The 19,643-nt window shown below is 35.5% G+C and overlaps 1 protein-coding gene across 1 annotated transcript in view; it reads left to right on the top strand.

The window, feature by feature from the left end:
* LOC135205280 (serine/threonine-protein kinase grp-like) overlaps nt 1-19,643 on the top strand; it is a 32,659-nt gene that overhangs the window by 722 nt on the left and 12,294 nt on the right. Inside the window, exons 2-6 of the mRNA XM_064235659.1 lie at nt 5,317-5,433; nt 14,447-14,595; nt 14,813-14,952; nt 18,157-18,282; nt 19,239-19,368. Of these exons, the coding sequence (XP_064091729.1) occupies nt 5,360-5,433; nt 14,447-14,595; nt 14,813-14,952; nt 18,157-18,282; nt 19,239-19,368 (619 nt within the window). The 5' untranslated portion in view covers nt 5,317-5,359. The remainder of the gene's footprint in view (nt 1-5,316; nt 5,434-14,446; nt 14,596-14,812; nt 14,953-18,156; nt 18,283-19,238; nt 19,369-19,643) is intronic.

The following is a 19,643-nucleotide window of genomic DNA, read 5'->3' on the forward strand; positions in this document are numbered from 1 at the left end:
GGTACGGTAGGGACGTGGTACGGCAGCGAGTGCCCCTTACCCACCCTATACCCCCATCCCGCTCCCCCAAAAGGGCTTCTGGGCTGCCCCCGTTGGTTTCCCTGGCGTCCTTTTGCCATTTCGGCTATCGAGTTAATCTGTAATCGTAGATACCCACCCTAAATAAGATGCCCACCCACCCTCGCCTATACCCACAGGCCTAGAGATGCCCCGTCGAGATATCCATAGGGTACGTATATATATTCATAGGCCTAAGTACATATATGTTATATAATTGTATATTCATGCATTTAAACTGTTCATCAACCCCTTTGCCCTCTCATGCCCATCCATGCCCAGTATTGGTTAAGTAAGTTCCCTTGATGCCGAATGGCTGGAGGGGCATAGGCCTATGGCACCCCAAGATGAAGGCCTATTGGAATTACATATACCTAAACCTTTGAAGTAGGCCTGTGCATAGGAATTAAAATTGAGCTAAAAGTTTTAACCTTTTTGGCAGATTCTTTATGGCTAAGGGTAGATAGGCCTACCTTTTATATATATATTTTATCTTTTATATCATTTATGTTTTAAAAGGTTCGTCCATCAATGAAAACCCTACAGACCAATTCCCCTGGTTTGATTCAAGGTAACTAAACTGTTACGGCTTTTCGGATCATGATGACCTTTTATGTTTAGTATAAAATTCATTTCAAAAATAATTTTAAAAGTATTTATAAGGCTTACCTACTTAATTTATGTTTTAAGTAATTGCCGAGGTTAGTTGGACCTAGATTGCTTTTACGTAGGTTTTATTATTGGCTACTCCATCTCTTCATTTAAATGTCGCCGATATTAATTTGCTATCCTCATTTCTTTATAACTTTTGGTAATTTTTGGTGTGTGGACCAACCTCCGTCATGAAGGGTGCCATGTGGACCGCAAAAGTTGCTGTGACCTTTTTAATTTTACTGCTAAAGTTGTATTGGAGTTTTTTTCGTTGTTCATAGGTCTTAAAACTACCTAATTTACTAGGCATATATTTAATTTCCACTGATAGATATTACTTCTTTTGTGGTTTTGGTATTTAAATATAAATTTACGCTGGCTTTGTAGACAACTTTCGGCCCTTGTCGAAGATTAGGTAATGCTATGCGTGATATTCATTTTAGAAGAGTCCTAAGGATTGAAAGCACTTTCTTTTAAGGATTTTTGGTCTGTTCATATGAATAGTGATTACTAGAGTACTTGTGTAATAGTTATAGAGAATGTATTGATATTGCATAACATTTAAGCTGCCTCAGACATATTCCCAGGAAATTGAAGTAACTGTGCATTAACATGAATTACCTTTTAATTTCCGTGCAATAATAGAGATTTACAGTGTTACAGTACACTGTTGTAGATATACTGGGATATATTTAGAAGGGCAGGCTATTTTGAATAGGCTGGTTTGGTTTGAACAGTGTTTGAATTAATATCCTGTCTAGTCTGTCTAATATTCCAAGATTGCTAGGGTGTGGCTCGTAGGAAAAGCACTGCGGTCACATCTATGTAGCCATTAATCCCGTATTTACGGTGTTGTCTCAGGCAAGTCAATATGTTTCCAACTTCGTTTTCTGTACTGTTTATCACAATGGCAGCTCGAGTGCAGTGGTTCTTCACGTAGTTGGTGTAAGATCAAGTTGGAAAGTGACTGCTTATCATGTGTTATGGAAATTTAGGTTAGGCATTGCAAGTTTTAAATTTTCACATCTTGGGAACAGAATTTGGGTTTCCAGTGAAAATATATTAAGCCAAATGTTTGTCAGTTTGAGTCATGGCTAAACTGACCTGACTTTCACTTTGGTAATTCATTGAGCCTAGTTTTATTCTTGCAAACCAGCTTGTTGCTTATTGTTATTTACCTCTTGTCTGCATAATTTTGATTCGGTGTTCCTTTAGTTACACTTTCATCTGATTCATACTTGTCCTCCCACTAATTATGCTTTAGGACAAGATTTGCGTTGCAGAAAAATCCTTGTTTTTAGGGAATGCTGGTGTGTTTTTGTTAATGGGTATGTACAAAATTATATATAGAGAAATTGGTATCGAGACCCTGTCCCTAAAGTGAAAGTTGACCAGTGTGTGGAATTTTCAATCTGATTTATTATTTTAAGGTCTAACCTATTAAGTTTTGATGACCTGGATAAATACATTAGAATAACAGGGTTTGGTTGATGTTTAGAGAGGGCGTTTTGGCTGCTGATGTTTAGAGAAAGCGTATTTGGTTGATGGATACTGTGAAAAACAGGGTTTGGTTGATGATGGCTGGTTTTACAAAGTGTTTGACTTGATGCCACCACCTTTTATTCTAGTATGCAGTGTCAGGTGTGCATGCTGGGCTCTTCCCAGGTAAAGACCTTTTGAATGTGCATGTACCTTGCTTCCATCTATCTTGAAATGTCAGCTGCTTACTTTGGTGCTGCTTTTGTCGAGCTTAACGTGAGCCTCCAGTAGTAGTCCTTTCTTTGAGAGGCTTCCGTGACATCGTTTATGGCTACTGTTCCTCCAAGAATTGAGTAAGAGACTGACTGGCAGGTGTAGTTAAGGCTTTTGTCTTCATCTTAACACACCTCTGGCAGGAATAGCAGTCAAAGATCTTGCATAGTTAATTCCATAGGGTTTTGAGCGAGTGCTGTTTGTAGGAGAGGTGACAGTGCTAGTTCACATATTGGCGTTAATCCACTATAGGTAGGGTGAACACGAGTTTTACCGAGCATGTGTAGTACTATGTATTATCCCTAGCCTTCTCAGATGAGAGCACTGTTCATAGCTGGCCTATCTGTCACAGCTACCTTCTTGCACGTTGCTTGGGCAGTCTTGGACCGTGTGGGTGGAGAGGAGGTGCTCTGTACCCTGAGTTGTCCTGTGATTTTCTTAGACTAGACTGCCTGTGGTACATAAACTCTTGCTTCTTCCAAAGCATGTTTTGTGATCTTTGCTACTTTCTTGCTGGGTGTGTGTACATTCTCTTGAGACCGTATGCTTGCTGACACCATGTGCTCACTACCAGGAGTCAAACTATTTTCTTGCAAAACTTGTGAAACCTCTAGGTGGTGTCTGGTCCACCCTGATCTGAAGAACATGTACACATTTTTCCCATAATCAGTGCATGCAAAGTGTTGTTTTTATATATATGTATTGCAGTACTGCTGAGTAGGTAAGAAAATTTGTATTGTAGTACTGCTGAGTAGGCAAGAAACGTGAAAGTGGTAAGGCATATACTGTGTTCTTATGTTCAAGCCATTGTGCATTATTTTGCTGAAACTTGCCCATCATAGGCAACCCTACAGGATAGTTATGATACTCTATTCTTACAAGCTTGCGCACAACAATTTTGACTGTTGGACTAAGAATCTTTGGTTAATTTTTAGTAGGTCCAACAGTGTTAAGAGGAGGTGTGTAAACCTCTCTAATTTTGGACAGAATCTGTAAGTTGTGCATTAGGGAACCTGTTTCAAATTCTCTCTCTGAACCTTTTTGTTAGTTGGAACAACTAATGATCAGGTAGTTTGTTTTGGTTTGCCAGAAGTGCTCTTTTCTCGACAAGTTACAGTTGAGAGATGGTAACATGCCAGTCATGGATTTTTTTTTTATAAAGGAGGTTAGTTGGTGTAGAAGAGCCATCTTGCTAGACTCTGTGCTTGAAGTGTCCTCGAGAACAACAAACGGGAGCTTAGCCAAGTTTTTGGGCTGGCTAGAAGGGAGATAGTCGAGGAGGATGCTGAGGTTGGCAGTCTCCTTTTCCAGCTCGGTCAGATCTAGTTTGTTGAATTGTTTTACTGCCCTAACGTTTTAAATTATAATTTTGAGTGTTAATTTTAATCAGGTGCACAGTTTTTCTGAAATAGTGGGATCTGTTGAGTTTCTTTTACTTCACGACAAGGACAGTTGGTAAATTTAACACTTCTTAAAAGTGCACTAATCTTTAGTATACTTAGAGTTAACAAGTGCATGTTTTCATTGGCCAGATGCATTATACAGCAGGTTTTGTAGCAGACAAAGATCACTTATATTTTAGTTCAAATTTCAAGTTGAATGTAGATTCAAAGTACAGTTTTTCACTATATAATAGCAGTTGATTTCATATACTTTGTTTGGGGGTTCACAATAAAATATTAAAGTGAAAAGCAATTGGTCGGTGATTGAATAGGTAGTTAACGACTAGACAGCACTACTGCTTCCATTTTGTGCATAAAGGTGCAGAGTGGCAATGAATTGTGCTAGATGAATGCTCATCTGCTTTTGAATTTCTTTAATTAGAAATCTGCAGTCTGAGCGACAGATAACTCTTGCATTACTTGAGGGTTTGACTGGCCATTTGAATTTACAGGGGTAAATAATTACGGGCACAGAATTTAGAAAAGGAGTGAGAATTTAGTGAACGTGCAATACGAAAACCATTTTGTTAGGTTTGTTGTATATTAGAAATTGTAATTGACAGGAATTTTGTGACCGTTTACTCATTTCCTACAAGGAGAGATTGTATGTACACATTTTATATATATACATATATATTATGTATATATAAATTTTTTAACGTTAAGATATCTTTGTCCCTGCCTGTCTTTTTTAAGTTTGGTAACCACGTAATCAACTAGTGGACTACAGCACCTGTACCTTGTGTGTGTGTGTTTTTTTTTTAACTGGTCTGTTTCTTTCCTTTTTTTTTTTAATAAACTCTGGTCTGTTTCTTTCCCTTTTCTTACACAGTCTTGGTTTCAAAGTTAGGTCTTGCTATCCCAAACTCTTACAACTGTTAAAAAAGTTAGGTCTTGCTATCCCAAACTCTTACAACTGTTAAAAAAGTTAGGTCTTGCTATCCCAAACTCTTACAACTGTTAAAAATAGCAACTTTCTTCTAAATTGCTCTATCTGTGGGGACCCTCAAGTGCAACAGATTCAAAACAATAGGGGCCAAAGTAAACCGGCTTTAAAAGGACGGAAGCAAAGCACTTCCTCTCTTAAAGGCGGTAAGAAAATAGCTAACGGGGTCACGAGTTAATGGTGTGGGTGGCTCCACAGATGCCAATAGTCCCTTGCGTACACAATTATTTTAATCTACTGGTTTCCAGCTGTTGCTAAGTATTTATCCTAATGTTAAGACCTTGGGTTTGTTTATGAAAAATACAAATTGGTTAAAAATTTGTCATGGTATAGACATAGCAATGTACATGTGTTAAGTTTTATTATGATTTCTAGGTGATAGGATTTTATGTAGTGACTGTATTACAGCATAGTTAAAGAGTTTGAGGTTTTTCCAGCAGAGTAGATAATATTGACCTTTAATTTCAGGTAATGTTTCGTGATCCTTGGAACAATTACCACCACCACCACAATGGCAGGGCCTGTTGTGGAATTTGTCGTCGGGTGGAATGTGGTCCAAACGCTAGGAGAAGGTGCCTTTGGAGAGTGAGTATTACTGAGGTCTGTTAAGGCGAGTTTACATTCACCCCACGTTGCACACGTAAGACTCTTCACCAACTCCTCCCTATTTCTTGTTATCCCGGCCTACTGGACTGCTCATCAAGTCGCGCCACACCACTAGGATTGTAATGAGCAGTCCAGTAGGTGGGGCTAACAAGTTGGGATGGGTTGGTGATGAGTCTTACGTATGCACTGGGGGGGGGGTGAAGCCTAGTGTAAACGTGCCTTTAGCCATACTGAAAACAGGAAAAATTTACCATTAAGGCCGTAATATGCTCTGTGCACCTCTTGTGGTACGCTGTAGGCATTGCTTAAGGGTCTTTGCAGTGTCCCTTTGGCCCTTAGCTGCAACCTTTCATTCCTTTTTCTGTATCTCTGTTCATATCTTTCTTCCTTCTGACTTTCCACCTTCTCTTGACCCTTAAATGCCGACTGAACGTATTATATGTCGACTAAAATTGTTTTAAATCACGCACCTTGAGGGATGCTGGGAGTTCACGGATCTCACTGTATCAGCGACACATCTCCGAAATTCTTTCACCACTTTGTCGTAATTTTTGCAGTTTTATATTCGCTGTTACATAGTTTTATTTATGAAAATGTGCGCAATTTCATGTAGAATACAACAAAAAATAACCCATGGTTGTAGCTTTTATCAGTTTTGAATTATTTTCATATAAGTCACGATAAGTGCCAAAATTTCAACCTGTCAAATTTTTGACTTGACCAAAATGGTCGAAAAACGCTATTGTAAGCTAAAACTCTTACATTTTACTAATATTCAATCATTTACCTTCATTTTGCAACAAATTGGAAGTCTAGCACAATATTTCTATTCCTGGTGAATTTTTGAAAACTTTTTCCATATGTCCGCGCGAGGTAACTGCTGAAAATCTCTGAAATTCTTTTGTCACTTTGTCATAATGTTTGCACCGTTTTATATTAGCCATTACATGAAGTTTTATATATGAAAATAAGTACAATTTCACGTAAAATACAACCAAAAATAACTCATGGTTGTAGCTTTTATCAGTTTTGAAATATTTTCATATAAATCACGATGTGCCAAAATTTCAACCTTGTCAACTTTGACTCTACCAAAATGGTTGAAAACCGCAATTGTAAGCTAAAACTTATTTTCTAGTAACGTTCAATCATTTACCTTCAATTTGCAACAAACGGGAAGTCTCGCACAATATTTCGATTTATGGTGAATTTTTGAAAACTTCCTCATCTCCGCACGCAGTAACACTGAAAATCTCAGAATTTCTTTAGTCACCTTGACGTAATTTTCACACAGTTTTTTTCTTAGGCGTTACATAGTGTTATGTATGAAAGTGTGCGCAATTTTATGTAGAATACAACAAAAGTAACTCATGGTTGTAACTTTTATCGGTTTTGAAATCTTTTCATATAAATAATTTTAAGTGCCAAAATTTAAACCCACGGTCAACTTTGACTGGACCGAAGTGGTCGAAAGCAACAATTGTAAGCTTACATTTTAGTAACATTCAATCATTTGCCTTCATTTGACAACCAAGGGGAAGTCTCTAGCACAATATTTTGATTTATGATGAATTTAGAGAGAGAGAGAAAAAAAAAAAAAACTTGCCTCCATGCGGTCACTGCTGAAAATGTCTGAATTTCTTTAGTTACCTTGTCGTGATTTTGCACAGTTTTCTATTAGGCGTTTCATAAAGTGTTATGAATGAAAATGTGTGCAATTTCATGTAGAATACAAAAAAAACATGGGTGTAGCTTTTATCATTTTTGAATTTTCATATAAAATCACGATAAATAGAAAAAAATTTGACCTTCGGTCAACATTTAACTACGAAGTGGTCAACAACTGCAATTTTAGGCTAAAACACTTAGTTTAGTAATATTCAATGAATTGCCTTCATTTTGCAACAAATGGGAAGTCTCTAGCACAATATCTTGATTTATGGTGAATTTTTTTGGGAAAAAAATTTTGTCTGCCCGTTACAAATTCATGCATCATATTGTGATATTTTCTGTTGCTTTGAACGTTTTACATTTTATATACCAAATTAATCGCAATTTAGTGTACAATACAACGAAAAAAAAAAAACTTTAGCTTTAACCGTTTTGCTCACAGCGCGATTTGTATACAATTATATAAAAAAAAATTGGTCATATTTCAATATATATATGATATTTATATATATATTATATATACAGCAATACCTCGACATACGAGTGTCCCAACATAAGAGAAATTTGAGATATGAGGAAAATTTTGAGCAAATTTTTGCCCCGAGATATGAGATGGTTCCCGATGCGGCCGCTAGGTGGCTGAGTATGCGAGAGGCTGCTTACGAGGACGTCATTTTCGTAACATTTTGAAGGGGAGACAAAAGCAAACATCTTGATAGGTTCCTTTTAAAAAGGCTGGCAAAAAGTGAAGGTGAAAGAGAGGCAAAAAGAGCCAAGCCGGAAGAAGAAAAGTAAAAAAATGATAATGAATACAAAATTAGAATTAAGTTTAGTGTAACGTAAGATTAACATTTATTTTTGTGTGTACTGTAAGCTAATTTCATTTAAGTTAAATTTAAAGTTTAAGTTATGTTACGTAGTGTTACAAAAGTGTAGCGTACCGAACGTGTTGCCGTCAAGTCTCTCTCCTCCCCTTTCTCTCTCCCTCCTCCTCCGCACATACCGCTGTTAGCCGCTACCGTCTGTCTCGAAGGTAAGAACTCTATAATAACCCTTAAACGCCGACTGGATGTATTTTATGTCGACATTTTTTGTCTCGGGTGCCGACTGGACGTATTTTACGTCGACATACAAAAGTTTTTTTAAATATTCATGGAAAAATACTTTAGGCCTACCAGCCGAAAACTCTTGAATCACGCGCCTTGGGGGATGCTGGGAGTTCACGGATCAAGGTGTTGTTTTGTTTACAATAGTTACGCAGGCGCGCAAGCGCAAATTTCTTTCTTGCCGCACTAAAAAGTATCTGCGACACATCTCGGAAATTATTTAGTCACTTTGACATAATTTTTGTACCATTTTAAGTTAGCCGTTACATGGAGTATTGTATATGAAAATTTGTGCATTTCTATGTAGAATACAATAATAAATACTCATGATTGTAGCTTTTATCAGTTTTGAGATATTTTCATATAAATAACGATAAATGCCAAAATTTCAACCTTCGGTCAACTTTGACTACCGAAATGGTCGAAAAACTCAATTGTAAGCTAAAACTCTTATAATAGTAATATTCAATCATTTACCTTAATTTTGCAACTAATTGGAAGTCTCTAGCACAATATTTTAATTTATGGAGAATTTATGAAAAACTTTTTCCTTACGTGTGCGCGGTAACTCTTCCGAAAGAAATCATACATGCGATTGTGGTAATGTTGCACCATTTTAAAATTAGCAGTTACATAAAGTTTTATATATGTAAATGTGCGCAATTTCATGCACAATACAACTAAAAACAACATGGTTGTAGCTTTTATCAATTTTGAATATTTTCATATAAAAAAATAAGTGACAAATTTCAACCTTCGGTCAATTTTGACTACCGAAATGGTCAAAAAACACAATTGTAAGCTAAAACGCTTATATTCTAGTAATATTCAATCATTTACCTTCATTTTGCAACAAATTGGAAGTCTCTAGCACAATATTTTTATTTATGGTGAATTTATGAAAAAAATAACATTTTCTTTACGTCCGCGCGGTAACTTCCGAAAAAATCATACGTTCTATTGTGGTAATGTTTGCACCATTTTAAATTAGCCGTTACATAAAGTTTTATATATGAAAATGTGCGCAATTTCATGTAGAATACAACAAAAAATATTTCATTTTTTTGAAATATTTGCATATAAATCACAATAAATAGAACAAAAACCACGTTCGGGTCAACTTTGACTCTACCGAAATGCGAAAAACGCAATTGTAAAGCTAAAACTCTTAGTCTAGTAATATTTCAGTCATTTATCTTCATCTTGAAACAAATTCGAAGTCTCTAGCACAATATTTAGACTTATGGTTAACCCCCTTCTTTACCGGGTGGGTGAGCAGAATGTAAACATTGCGTTCGCTGCCGAACTGAATCTCTCGGAAGTGACTCCAGTTTGGAGGGGTGCCGATCGTAAAAATATTTGCCAAAAATACACTAATCAAGACAGGCTAATGAAATTATCAGGTATTATTAGCACTATAATAAACGCATATTCTGTTAGTTTTATCATCCTACAGGGAAAAATAAAATGATTTTATAGAAAAAAAATGTGAAACTGTACAAGGGACACTGTGGTCGTGAGAAAACTACGGTCTTGAATAGAAATTCGTCTTACAGAATGTTGGTATATCGCACCTGGAACATGCACATAAAGTATTATCAAAATAGAACAGTAAATAAGCACGTAATAACAAAAAAAAGAGCAAAAACTAAAGCGAAAGCCCCGCCAATAATATGGAAATCGCTAATTTTATAGTATATCTTTAAAAAATTGGTCCAGTCATTTTCTACGTTTTCTAAGATTAGTTTCATCACAGAAAACAACTTTAGGGGCATCAGGGGTATCTAAACTAATTTTTCAAGTTTCTTGTCCTCAGAAGAAATCGCTTTTTCTCTGGTTTGGTTTTTTATATATAAAGTTACTATAAGGCTTTATTTCTACCTTCATTTATCTGGTGTTCATATTTTTATTTGTAAAATGTAATAGTACGTGAATAAATAAATAAATATAGTAAATAATGATACAACTGGATTTTTACTTGAGTAGAAGTTATTACATGTTTACGCTTGTCTGGTTTTGTGATTTTTTGTTGAGACGCAGTTCATGCGGTTTCCACCTACACACTACTATAAGCAGTAATATTTTTTTTGGGTTCATCATACGTCTGGCATCGTGTCATATCTGTTTATTTTGCTCCAAACTCTTCAAACCGAAATTACAGAATGATTGGAAGTCCCTATCTGAAAAGAGGAGTTTTGGTGGTACTATGCGTACCACCTTTAGCACCCGGTGCGGTGTAGTAGACTTGAATGGTGGTACCCACCTACCTCCAAACAAACTTTCGGTAATGAAGAGGTTAATTAAAAAAAAAAAAAAAAAAAAAAAAAAAAAAAAAAAAAACTTTCCTTCCCTCCGCGCGCGGATTCTCTGCCACAAATCTCCGAAATGAGTACGTCCCATTCTTGGAATATTTGCTCCGTTTCATATTAGGCATTTCATAGTTTTATATATGAAAATGTGCACAATTTCATGTAGAATAAAACTAAAAATGTTTGAAGGTTGTAGCTTTTCTAATTTCCGAAATAATTGCATATAAAAAAATATATAAAATTCGACATTTGGTGAACTTTAACTCGTCAGATATGGTTGAAAACTGCAATTGTAAGCTAATACTCTTACAGTATAGTAATATTCAATTATTTGTCTTCATTTTGAAAGAAATTGGAAGTCTCTAGGACAATATTTAGATTTATGGTGAATTTTTGAAAAAAATATTTGTTTACGTCCACACGTTACGAATTCATGCATTATTTTTTGTGATAATATTTTTTCTGTGTTTGCTTTGATCATTTTACAATGTGTTTTTTATATACCAAATGATCGCAGTTTAGTGTACATTACAACAAAAAAAGTAACTTGTTTACCATTAACCGTTTTGCGCACAGTGCGATTTGAATACAATTATATATGAGATTTGTTTTTGCGCATCATATATCGCATTATTTATATATGGATAATGATATTTGTTTCACTTCTGGTGGTTGCATACTAAACTTCAGCCAATGACAAAAAAAAAAGAAGCCAAAAATGAACTCTTAATCTTGAAAACTAAGCGCGCTGTGATTTTTTGAATAAAATATTTTTTCCGCTTCCGCGCTCACTCCAAAACACCTCCGGCATACGGGAGACAATTTTTATTTTACCGCTTCGGCGTTTAAGGGATAATGTCACATATTATTGCAGATCATAACCAGTACATAGGTGTCTGTTATTTTGTGGGTGTAGGTTGTGAATTAGAACAATTAAAAACATGTTTTTCCACTAATGTACTGCTTTTAGGTTATTTTTCAGAGGGTGGGAACCGATTAATTATTTTTTAGTTATTTTATATGGGAAAAATTGATCAGATACGAGCGAATTGACATATGAGCTCGGGTCCTGGAACGCATTACCAAAGGTATTACTGTGTGTGTATGTGCATATGTATATACAGGCTGGTCCCCAGGTTTACGACGGGTCCGGCTTACGGCGTTCCCGAGATTACAACGCTTTTTCTTAAATATTCATTGAAAAATCCGCCCTGGGTTACGACGCTTGTTCCGAGGTTACGACGCTGATGCTTCCAACGCTTCGAGTTTGCGACGCTTTTAAAAAACGCATACTATGATAATCCTTTATAGTTTAGCACAGTTTCTCTCTCTCTCTCTCTCTCTCTCTCTCTCTCTCCTCACTCTCTCTCTCTCTCTCTCTCTCTCTCTCTCTCTGTATTTTCTGACGAAAAATAATCACTAGTGTATTTTGATGTTTATTTTCATGACTAAATACATTTTTATAATACAAAAATGATTTACTAATTTTCAAATATTAATTTTGATTTTTTAATACTGTATTAGTTAAGTTTAATAAGTTGAAATATATAATAAAAATAATTTCTCTCTCTCTCTCTCTCTCTCTCTCTCTCTCTCTCTCTCTCTCTCTCCTCTCTCTCTCTCTCTCTCTCTCTCTCTCTCTCTCATCTCCCCTACAAGATGTATGGTTTTTTGTATGATAAATAAATGATTTACTATTTCAAATATTAATATTAATTTATACAGCAATAATATCAATTCATTAAAGAAAATACATAGTGAATTAGTAAGATTTAGCTTATATTTAAAAAATTGTGGAAGAATGAAGAAATCCAGTCTTCTCTCAGTAACCTCTTCTCGAGATCCAGGTACTAAAACTGTCAGATATATCAAGTTCTGTGACAGCCAGGAGGGGGAAGAGCTGCAGTGTTGCAATCACGTGGTCTCTCTCTATCTCTCTCTCTCTCATTTACTGAGACTAGAGATTTTTTATTTACTTGTACTATTTGTTTTTAATACTTTCAAAATAATAATAATAATAATAACTGTAATTACAAAATTCATATGTGAATAGTATTTATTTTAAAGAAATACAATACGTACTAATCTATCCATGTCACTTTTAATTAAGGTTAACTCTCTCTCTCTCTCTCTCTCTCTCTCTCTCTCTCCTCTCTCTCTCTCTCTCTAATGTGTCATAGTGGTAACTCCCTCCCTCTTTCGCAGGAAGCGTTATAAGTATTTTTTGAGAGAACAGAGAGAGAAACTTAAACTCCGCTCTCTCCTCTCTCTCTTCTCTCTCTCTCTCTCTCCTCTCTTAATCTTCTCTCTCTCTCGCTCTCTCCTCTCTCCTCCTTCTCTGGCTCTCTCCCTCTCTCTCTACTCTCTATCTCTCTCTCTCTCTCTCTCTCACCGAGGTGAAAGAATGTTTATGGTACTAGTATGTAAAATGTTTATTGATAAATTCAGTTATTTAATAATAATTATAAAACTTTAATTACAAAATTCATAATGGTCATATTTTAAAGAGATGAAAAGGACATTTCCATTTCACTTGTAAGGATAATTCCTCTTTCTTACTGAGATGAGAAAATTTTTATGGTAGAAGAACGTGTTTATTATATTTTCAAATAATAATGTGACACTCGGAACTTAATGCCATACAATGGTCAACGAATTTAATGGTTTTATGTAATCTCTCTCTCTCTCTCTCTCTTCTCCTCTCTCTCAATTTCTCTCGTCTCTCTCTCTCTCTCTCTCTCTCTCTCTCTCTCTCGCTCTCTCTCTCTCTCTCTCTCTTACTGAGATGAGATATTTTTCATGGACATGTATATAATAAGTTTATCATTAATATTTTCCAATAATAATACTATTAACTGTAAGTACAAAATTCATATCTTGAGTATTTTAAATACAATAATCATTCCATTTCTCTTTTAAATACTGTAAGGACAATCTCTCTCTCTCTCTCTCTCTCCACAGATACTTGTCATACATTTGGTGTTTTTCTATTTCTTCCTTTTATCTCTCGCTCTCGCAAAAGAAATTGACAGACAAACATAATTGCACAGTCCTCTCTTTCTCTCTTCTCTGGAGAAATATGTATTTATGGGAGGGGGAAAAAAGTTGCCCTACAGACGTTCATTTCAATCTATTGAAACCGTAAGGAGTTCTCTCTCTCTCTCTCTCTCTCTCTCTCTCTCTCTCTCTCTCTCTCTCTCTCTCTCTCTCTCTCTCTCTCTCTCTCTCTCTCTCTCTCTCTCTCTCGTATTTTAATGAAAATATACAGTAATTTGTGAATACACAGTGTTGCACATGAAAAACTTAAATTAGTGATAATTTTAGAGATATGGCCCTAAAAAAAATTGCAAATTAGTGAAATTTTCCCTGTGGACATGTTTTCAAGAACGTTGTTCCGGCTTACGACGATTTTCGGGTTACCCATTTCTGGGTTGCATACTAAACTTCAGGCAATAACAAAAAAAAGGAGCCAAAAATGAACTCTTAATCTTGATTACAAAGCGTGCTGTGATTTTCTGAAAAACCTTATCCGCTTCGGCACTGACTCCCGAACGCTGCCGGCATACGGGAGACACTTTCGGAAATACCAGCTCGGCGTTTAAGGATTAAGGTCGTAATGCTCTCGGTGCACCTCTTGTTGTGCACTTTAGGCATTGCTTAAGGGTCTTTGCAGTCTCTTTGGCACTTAGCTGCAATACCTTTCATTCTTTTTTCTGTATCTCTGTTCATATCTTCCATTTTTTTCATGATGCATTTTTGAGGCTTTCCTCATTTTAAAGCTTTCAGCACTGAAGGACCTCTCGGTCCCAGCGCTTGACCTAAATTCCATATTCTGTTCTATGCTTGCAATCAGCAAAATACTTTTATTTACTCTAATTGCATTGATGATGAATATTTATTTTCCAGAGTTAAATTACTTATAAACACGGATACGGGGGAGGCAGTGGCCATGAAGATGGTAGATCTTATTAAACATCCAGATGCAGATGCTGCTGTTAGAAAGGAGATTTGCATCCACAGAATGCTGAAGCATACGAACATCATTAAGTTTTATGGTAAGTGTTTAGCTCTTGCCGTTGAAAGTACTGTTACTTTTGTGTCACTGAAGGTGCTCTGGGCTCAAAGATACGCCCACCCTACTCATGACTCGTGAAATTGTTGCGGGGGGTATTAACCTGGAAATAAGTTCTTGATGGCTTTTCCGTATCTAAGTAAGATTTATTGTTGGTTGCTTTTTGACTGTTTATAAAGTCTGCATTTTTCTTTTCACAGGTAGCAGGCGTGAGAATGCAATGCAGTATATGTTCCTGGAATATGCTGTAGGAGGTGAACTTTTCGATCGCATTGAGCCAGATGTTGGTATGCCTCAGCATGAAGCCCAAAAGTACTTCAGGGAGCTTATTAATGGTGTGGTAAGTGTTGCTTTTAGAAACTTCTATCGTTTTTTAATGTGGGGTTTTTAAATGTCTGTAGAATTTATTCCAGTTAGAATGTCCGCATTCAATTTGTTTTTTAAGGTGAAGTTGGACCAGTTAGATGGCTTGGTGTTAGATGAGGTCTTTGGTATTACCAGGATGCATGTGGACAGAATCATGCACCAGGTATACCAAGGTTCCTTAACTGCACGCAGTCTACAGATGGGGCCGTTGCAGCTGTAGACTTAAGGGGTTTGTTTGTGAAGGAGAACTAGTAATTGGGGGCAGCAGTGCAGCTGGGACATGCAGGCTTGCTGCAAATAATGTTGAGTACAGTATGTTGTTTGTTTTCTAGCAGTACATTTTGCAGGTGTGATAACATTGAGAACTGTAAAACCAAATAACCATTTCAACCAATTTAGTATGGGTTTATTAACCCTTTAACGCCGAAGGGGTATAATAAAAATAGTTTCCCGTATGCTGAGAGGGGGTCTGAGTGAGCGCCGAAGCGGAAAAAGTAATTTTTTCAAAAAATCACAGCTCACTTAGTTTTCAAGATTAAGAGTTTATTTTTGGCTCCTTTTTTTTGTCATTGCCTGAAGTTTAGTATGCAACCATCAGAAATGAAAAAAATATCATTATCATATATAAATAATGCGATATATGATAGCGCGAAAAAAAAAAATTCATATATAATTGTATTCAAATTGCGCTGTGAGCAAAACGGTTAAAGCTAACATTAATTTTTTTTAGTTGTATTGTACACTAAATTGCATTCAATTTGGTATATAACACATTGTAAAACTATCAAAGCAACACAGAAAATATCAATCATGCATGAATTCGTAAAGCGCGGACATAAGTTTTTTTCAAAAATTCACCATAAATCAAATTATTGTTCTAGAGACTTCATTTTTTTCAAAATGAAGATAAATGATTGGATGTTACTATACTGTAAGAGTTTTAGCTTACAATTGCAGTTTTCGACCATTTCGGACGACTTAAAGTTGACCAAATGTCAAGTTTTTTCATATTTTTTTATATGCAAATATTTCGAAAATGAGAAAAGCTACTATCTTCAATTAATTTTTTCTTTTATTTTACATGAAATTGCGCACATTTTCATAAGAAACTATGAAACGGAGCAAATATTACGAGAATGTGACGTACGGATTTTGGAGTTTTGCGGCGGAGAATGCGCGTGGGAGAGGAAGGACAGTTTTTTTTTTTTTTTTTTTTTTTTTTTTTTTTTTTTTTTTTTTTATTCTCCATAAATTAAATATTGTTCTAGAGGCTTCGAATTTGTTGCAAAATGAAGGTAACTGATTGAATATTACTAGAATATAGAGTTTTAGCTTACAATTGCGTTTTTCGGCCATTTCGGTAGTCAAGGTTGACCGAAGGTTGGAATTTGGCACTTATTGTCATTTATATGAAAATATTTCAAAACTGATAAAAGCTACAATCATGAGTATTTTATTGTTGTATTTTACATGAAATTGTGCACATTTTCATATATAATTCACGTAACTGCTAATTTAAAAGGGTGCAAACATTACAACAATCGGACTGGAAAAAAGTTATGATTTTTTCGGAAGTTACCGCGCGGACATAAGGAAAAAGTTCTTATCCATAAATCGAAATATTGTGCTAGAGACTTCCAATTTGTTGCAAAATGAAGGTAAATGATTGAATATTACTAGAATATAAGAGTTTTAACTTACAATTGCGTTTTTCGACCATTTCGGTAGTCAAAGTTGACCGAAGGTTGAAATTTTGGCACTCATCGTTATTTATGTGAAAATATTTCAAAACTGATAAAAGCTACAATCATGAGTATTTTTTGTTGTATTCTACATGAAATTGCGCACATTTTCATATACGTATAATACTTCATGTAACGGCTAATTTAAAATGGTGCAAAAATTGTTGGACAAAATAATTTCCGAGATGTCACTGATACTTTTTAGTGCGATAAGAAAGAAATTCGCGCTTGTGTATAAGTATTTTTCCGCGAATTTTAAAAATTTTATAGACGCACCATACGTCCAATCGACGTTGAAGGGTTAACATTGTTCCACTGAGATTTCCTGTATCAGAACTCCAATGACCCCCATATCAGCAGCATCAAGATGGTAACATATTTAGATTTTACAGTAAAATTGGTTTTTGATGTTAAACTGACAATTCATCCATACTCGCAAGTCAAGACATAAATGTTAAAGTAACTAGGTATGTCATTGCTGGGACACAAGTAATTGAAGGGCATTGAACAATGTGCTTCAGTATAATGCAACTTTTTTAAAGCTCTGATTTTAGGGGATTTGCACAAGACACAAGATATGAAATGTAAGTGTCAGAACTGTTGGTCCCCAATTAATCTTGCCTACGCATATCCCATTGCAAAATTCAGATGGTACAGTTCGTAAAAAAAAAATAATGTACCCATTACATTGCATATTTTACAATCAAATTATGAAATATGATCATTACATTTCCATTCTGATAATGTTGACACATTTGCTGCTTAAGAGTTTTACATCCTCTTAGCTATTAGTTACTAAATAACACTTTGTGCGAGTGTGAATTGAAGCTGGATTAAAATTACAGCCTTTTTTATATTAAAGTAGTAATTATAGGAAATTTATTAGGACATGCAAGTTTGGTATGCCATTGTGACAGTACAATTGCATGAAATATCAAGTTGTTGTTAATTACAGGAAATTTATTAGGGCATGCAAGTTTGGTAGGTCATAGTACAAGACAGTACAATATAATACATATGCACTTTTAATGGAAAGTCTTGGTGGTCGACTTGTGCTATGTCAAACTTTTGTAGAAGCTGATATTGACAGTAAAAAGTTGCAAGCTCTAGGTGACGTTTCAATGGTTTATAACCGATGAGTGAGAAATCTTGGTATGGTTATTGTGGTTTATAAGTCTTTGTCGACATGGACAGCTTATATTGAAGTCCTTGAAGTAAGTGGAAAGCGATCATGTAAGTGCTTAAGAATTTGTGTCCAGAGGCTGTTGAGTACTGTAGTTGAAGGGAGCACTTTGGTTGGAGGGCTAGAATATTTAGGCCAAAGGCTTTTGTGAAGGGGCAGTTGATGCATATTTGATTTATTTGTTTTTTTATGACCATTAATTCTTTGTGCCAAAGAATTTTAAGGTTTTAACCAGTTGCACTATGGTTTACAGGAATACCTGCACAGCAGAGGTGTCACTCATAGGGATTTGAAACCAGAAAACTTGCTACTAGATGAAAATGACCATTTGAAGATAACTGACTTTGGCATGGCAACACTCTTCAGACATCAAGGGAAGGTTTGTATAAGGAAGTTATTTTGAAAATTTTCTGGCCTTGTAGTGTAACTTACGTAGCAGGTCTGCTTTCAGAGGTCAAAAATTAAATTTGTGCAACAAGTACAAAACTGGCTAAAAATTAAGTCCTCTGTTCTTTCTATTGGTTTTAAATAATTATGGAATTGTGTACTGTCAAGTATGTTTTTGTGTCCACTTGACATTGTTACATGTCATGATTTCATAGGTGGATGAAAAATGTTTTCATACAGTTAACGTCGGCCTGAAACGTTTGGTTAACTCGATGAGAGCAATGAATGTGAAGGACAATAGCTCTGTAACAGATGCAGGAGTCAGTGTTGATGTCGTGTTTGGCGATTCTTAAGTTTATGGTTGTTGTGTTAAGTTTTCTTGAACATGCCATATATAAGAGCAAAGTGGTAATTTATCCAATTATTAGGAGCATAGAAGCTGCAATATTGAAGGAGAACAAAGACATTTCTGAAACACTCGCTCAGGGATGTATACTATTTTCAAGAATGCCTTGTGGGGATGTGGTACCATAGTACTTGTAAATGCATGATAGTACTCATTGTAATAACACTGAAATGTCATTCATAATAATCATATTTAGCAAAACAAGCAAAAGATCCAGACCACTGGTTTAGCTGTAAGGTAACAAGTAGAGTACATACTTATAGCAGGAAAAAGTTAATGTCTGTGGCATAAAAAAACACCAGGAATAACTAGCATTTTTTTTTTTTTTATAAAAGCTTCCTTTGTATATTCAATATAACTTCAACTTTAGTTTTCATTTTACTGGGTCATCTTGAGTCCTGTTTTATGTTTGAGTTTTATAGATTTATCTAAAGCACTGCATCACTTGTTAATTTACAAATTTTATCCATATTCTCCTTTCGTATTGCAAATTTAGTTTTAACTTGTTGAAAGTATTTTACCCTAAATTTTTCTATCATTAGGAAAGGGAGTTGGATAGAAAGTGTGGCACAAAACCCTACATGGCTCCAGAGGTGTTACTTCGTTCCTACAAGGCAGAACCAGCTGATATATGGTCTTGTGGAGTGATTTTGGTAGCACTATTGGCAGGAGGTGAGTGTCTTGTCAAAACTTTCTGTACTTTCTGTATGCTACTGTCCCACACTTGACTATCTTCAATATGTTTTCTATCTTATGAAAAGAGGTTGAGCATAGCTGGCAAATAAAATGCCTGGTGTTTTAACTGAATCAGTTAGAATTTTTGGATTGTGTAACACTGGGATACAATTGGTTAAAGTATATTAAAATTTATTTGCACCCGGCTCCTCGGTAAGCGGAAACTTGTACGCTGTCCGTTTATTTTCAATGTCGACGGATTTAAGCCGTTT

This window comes from Macrobrachium nipponense, chromosome 49 (genome assembly GCF_015104395.2).
Source record: "Macrobrachium nipponense isolate FS-2020 chromosome 49, ASM1510439v2, whole genome shotgun sequence".
Lineage (NCBI taxonomy): Eukaryota > Metazoa > Arthropoda > Malacostraca > Decapoda > Palaemonidae > Macrobrachium > Macrobrachium nipponense.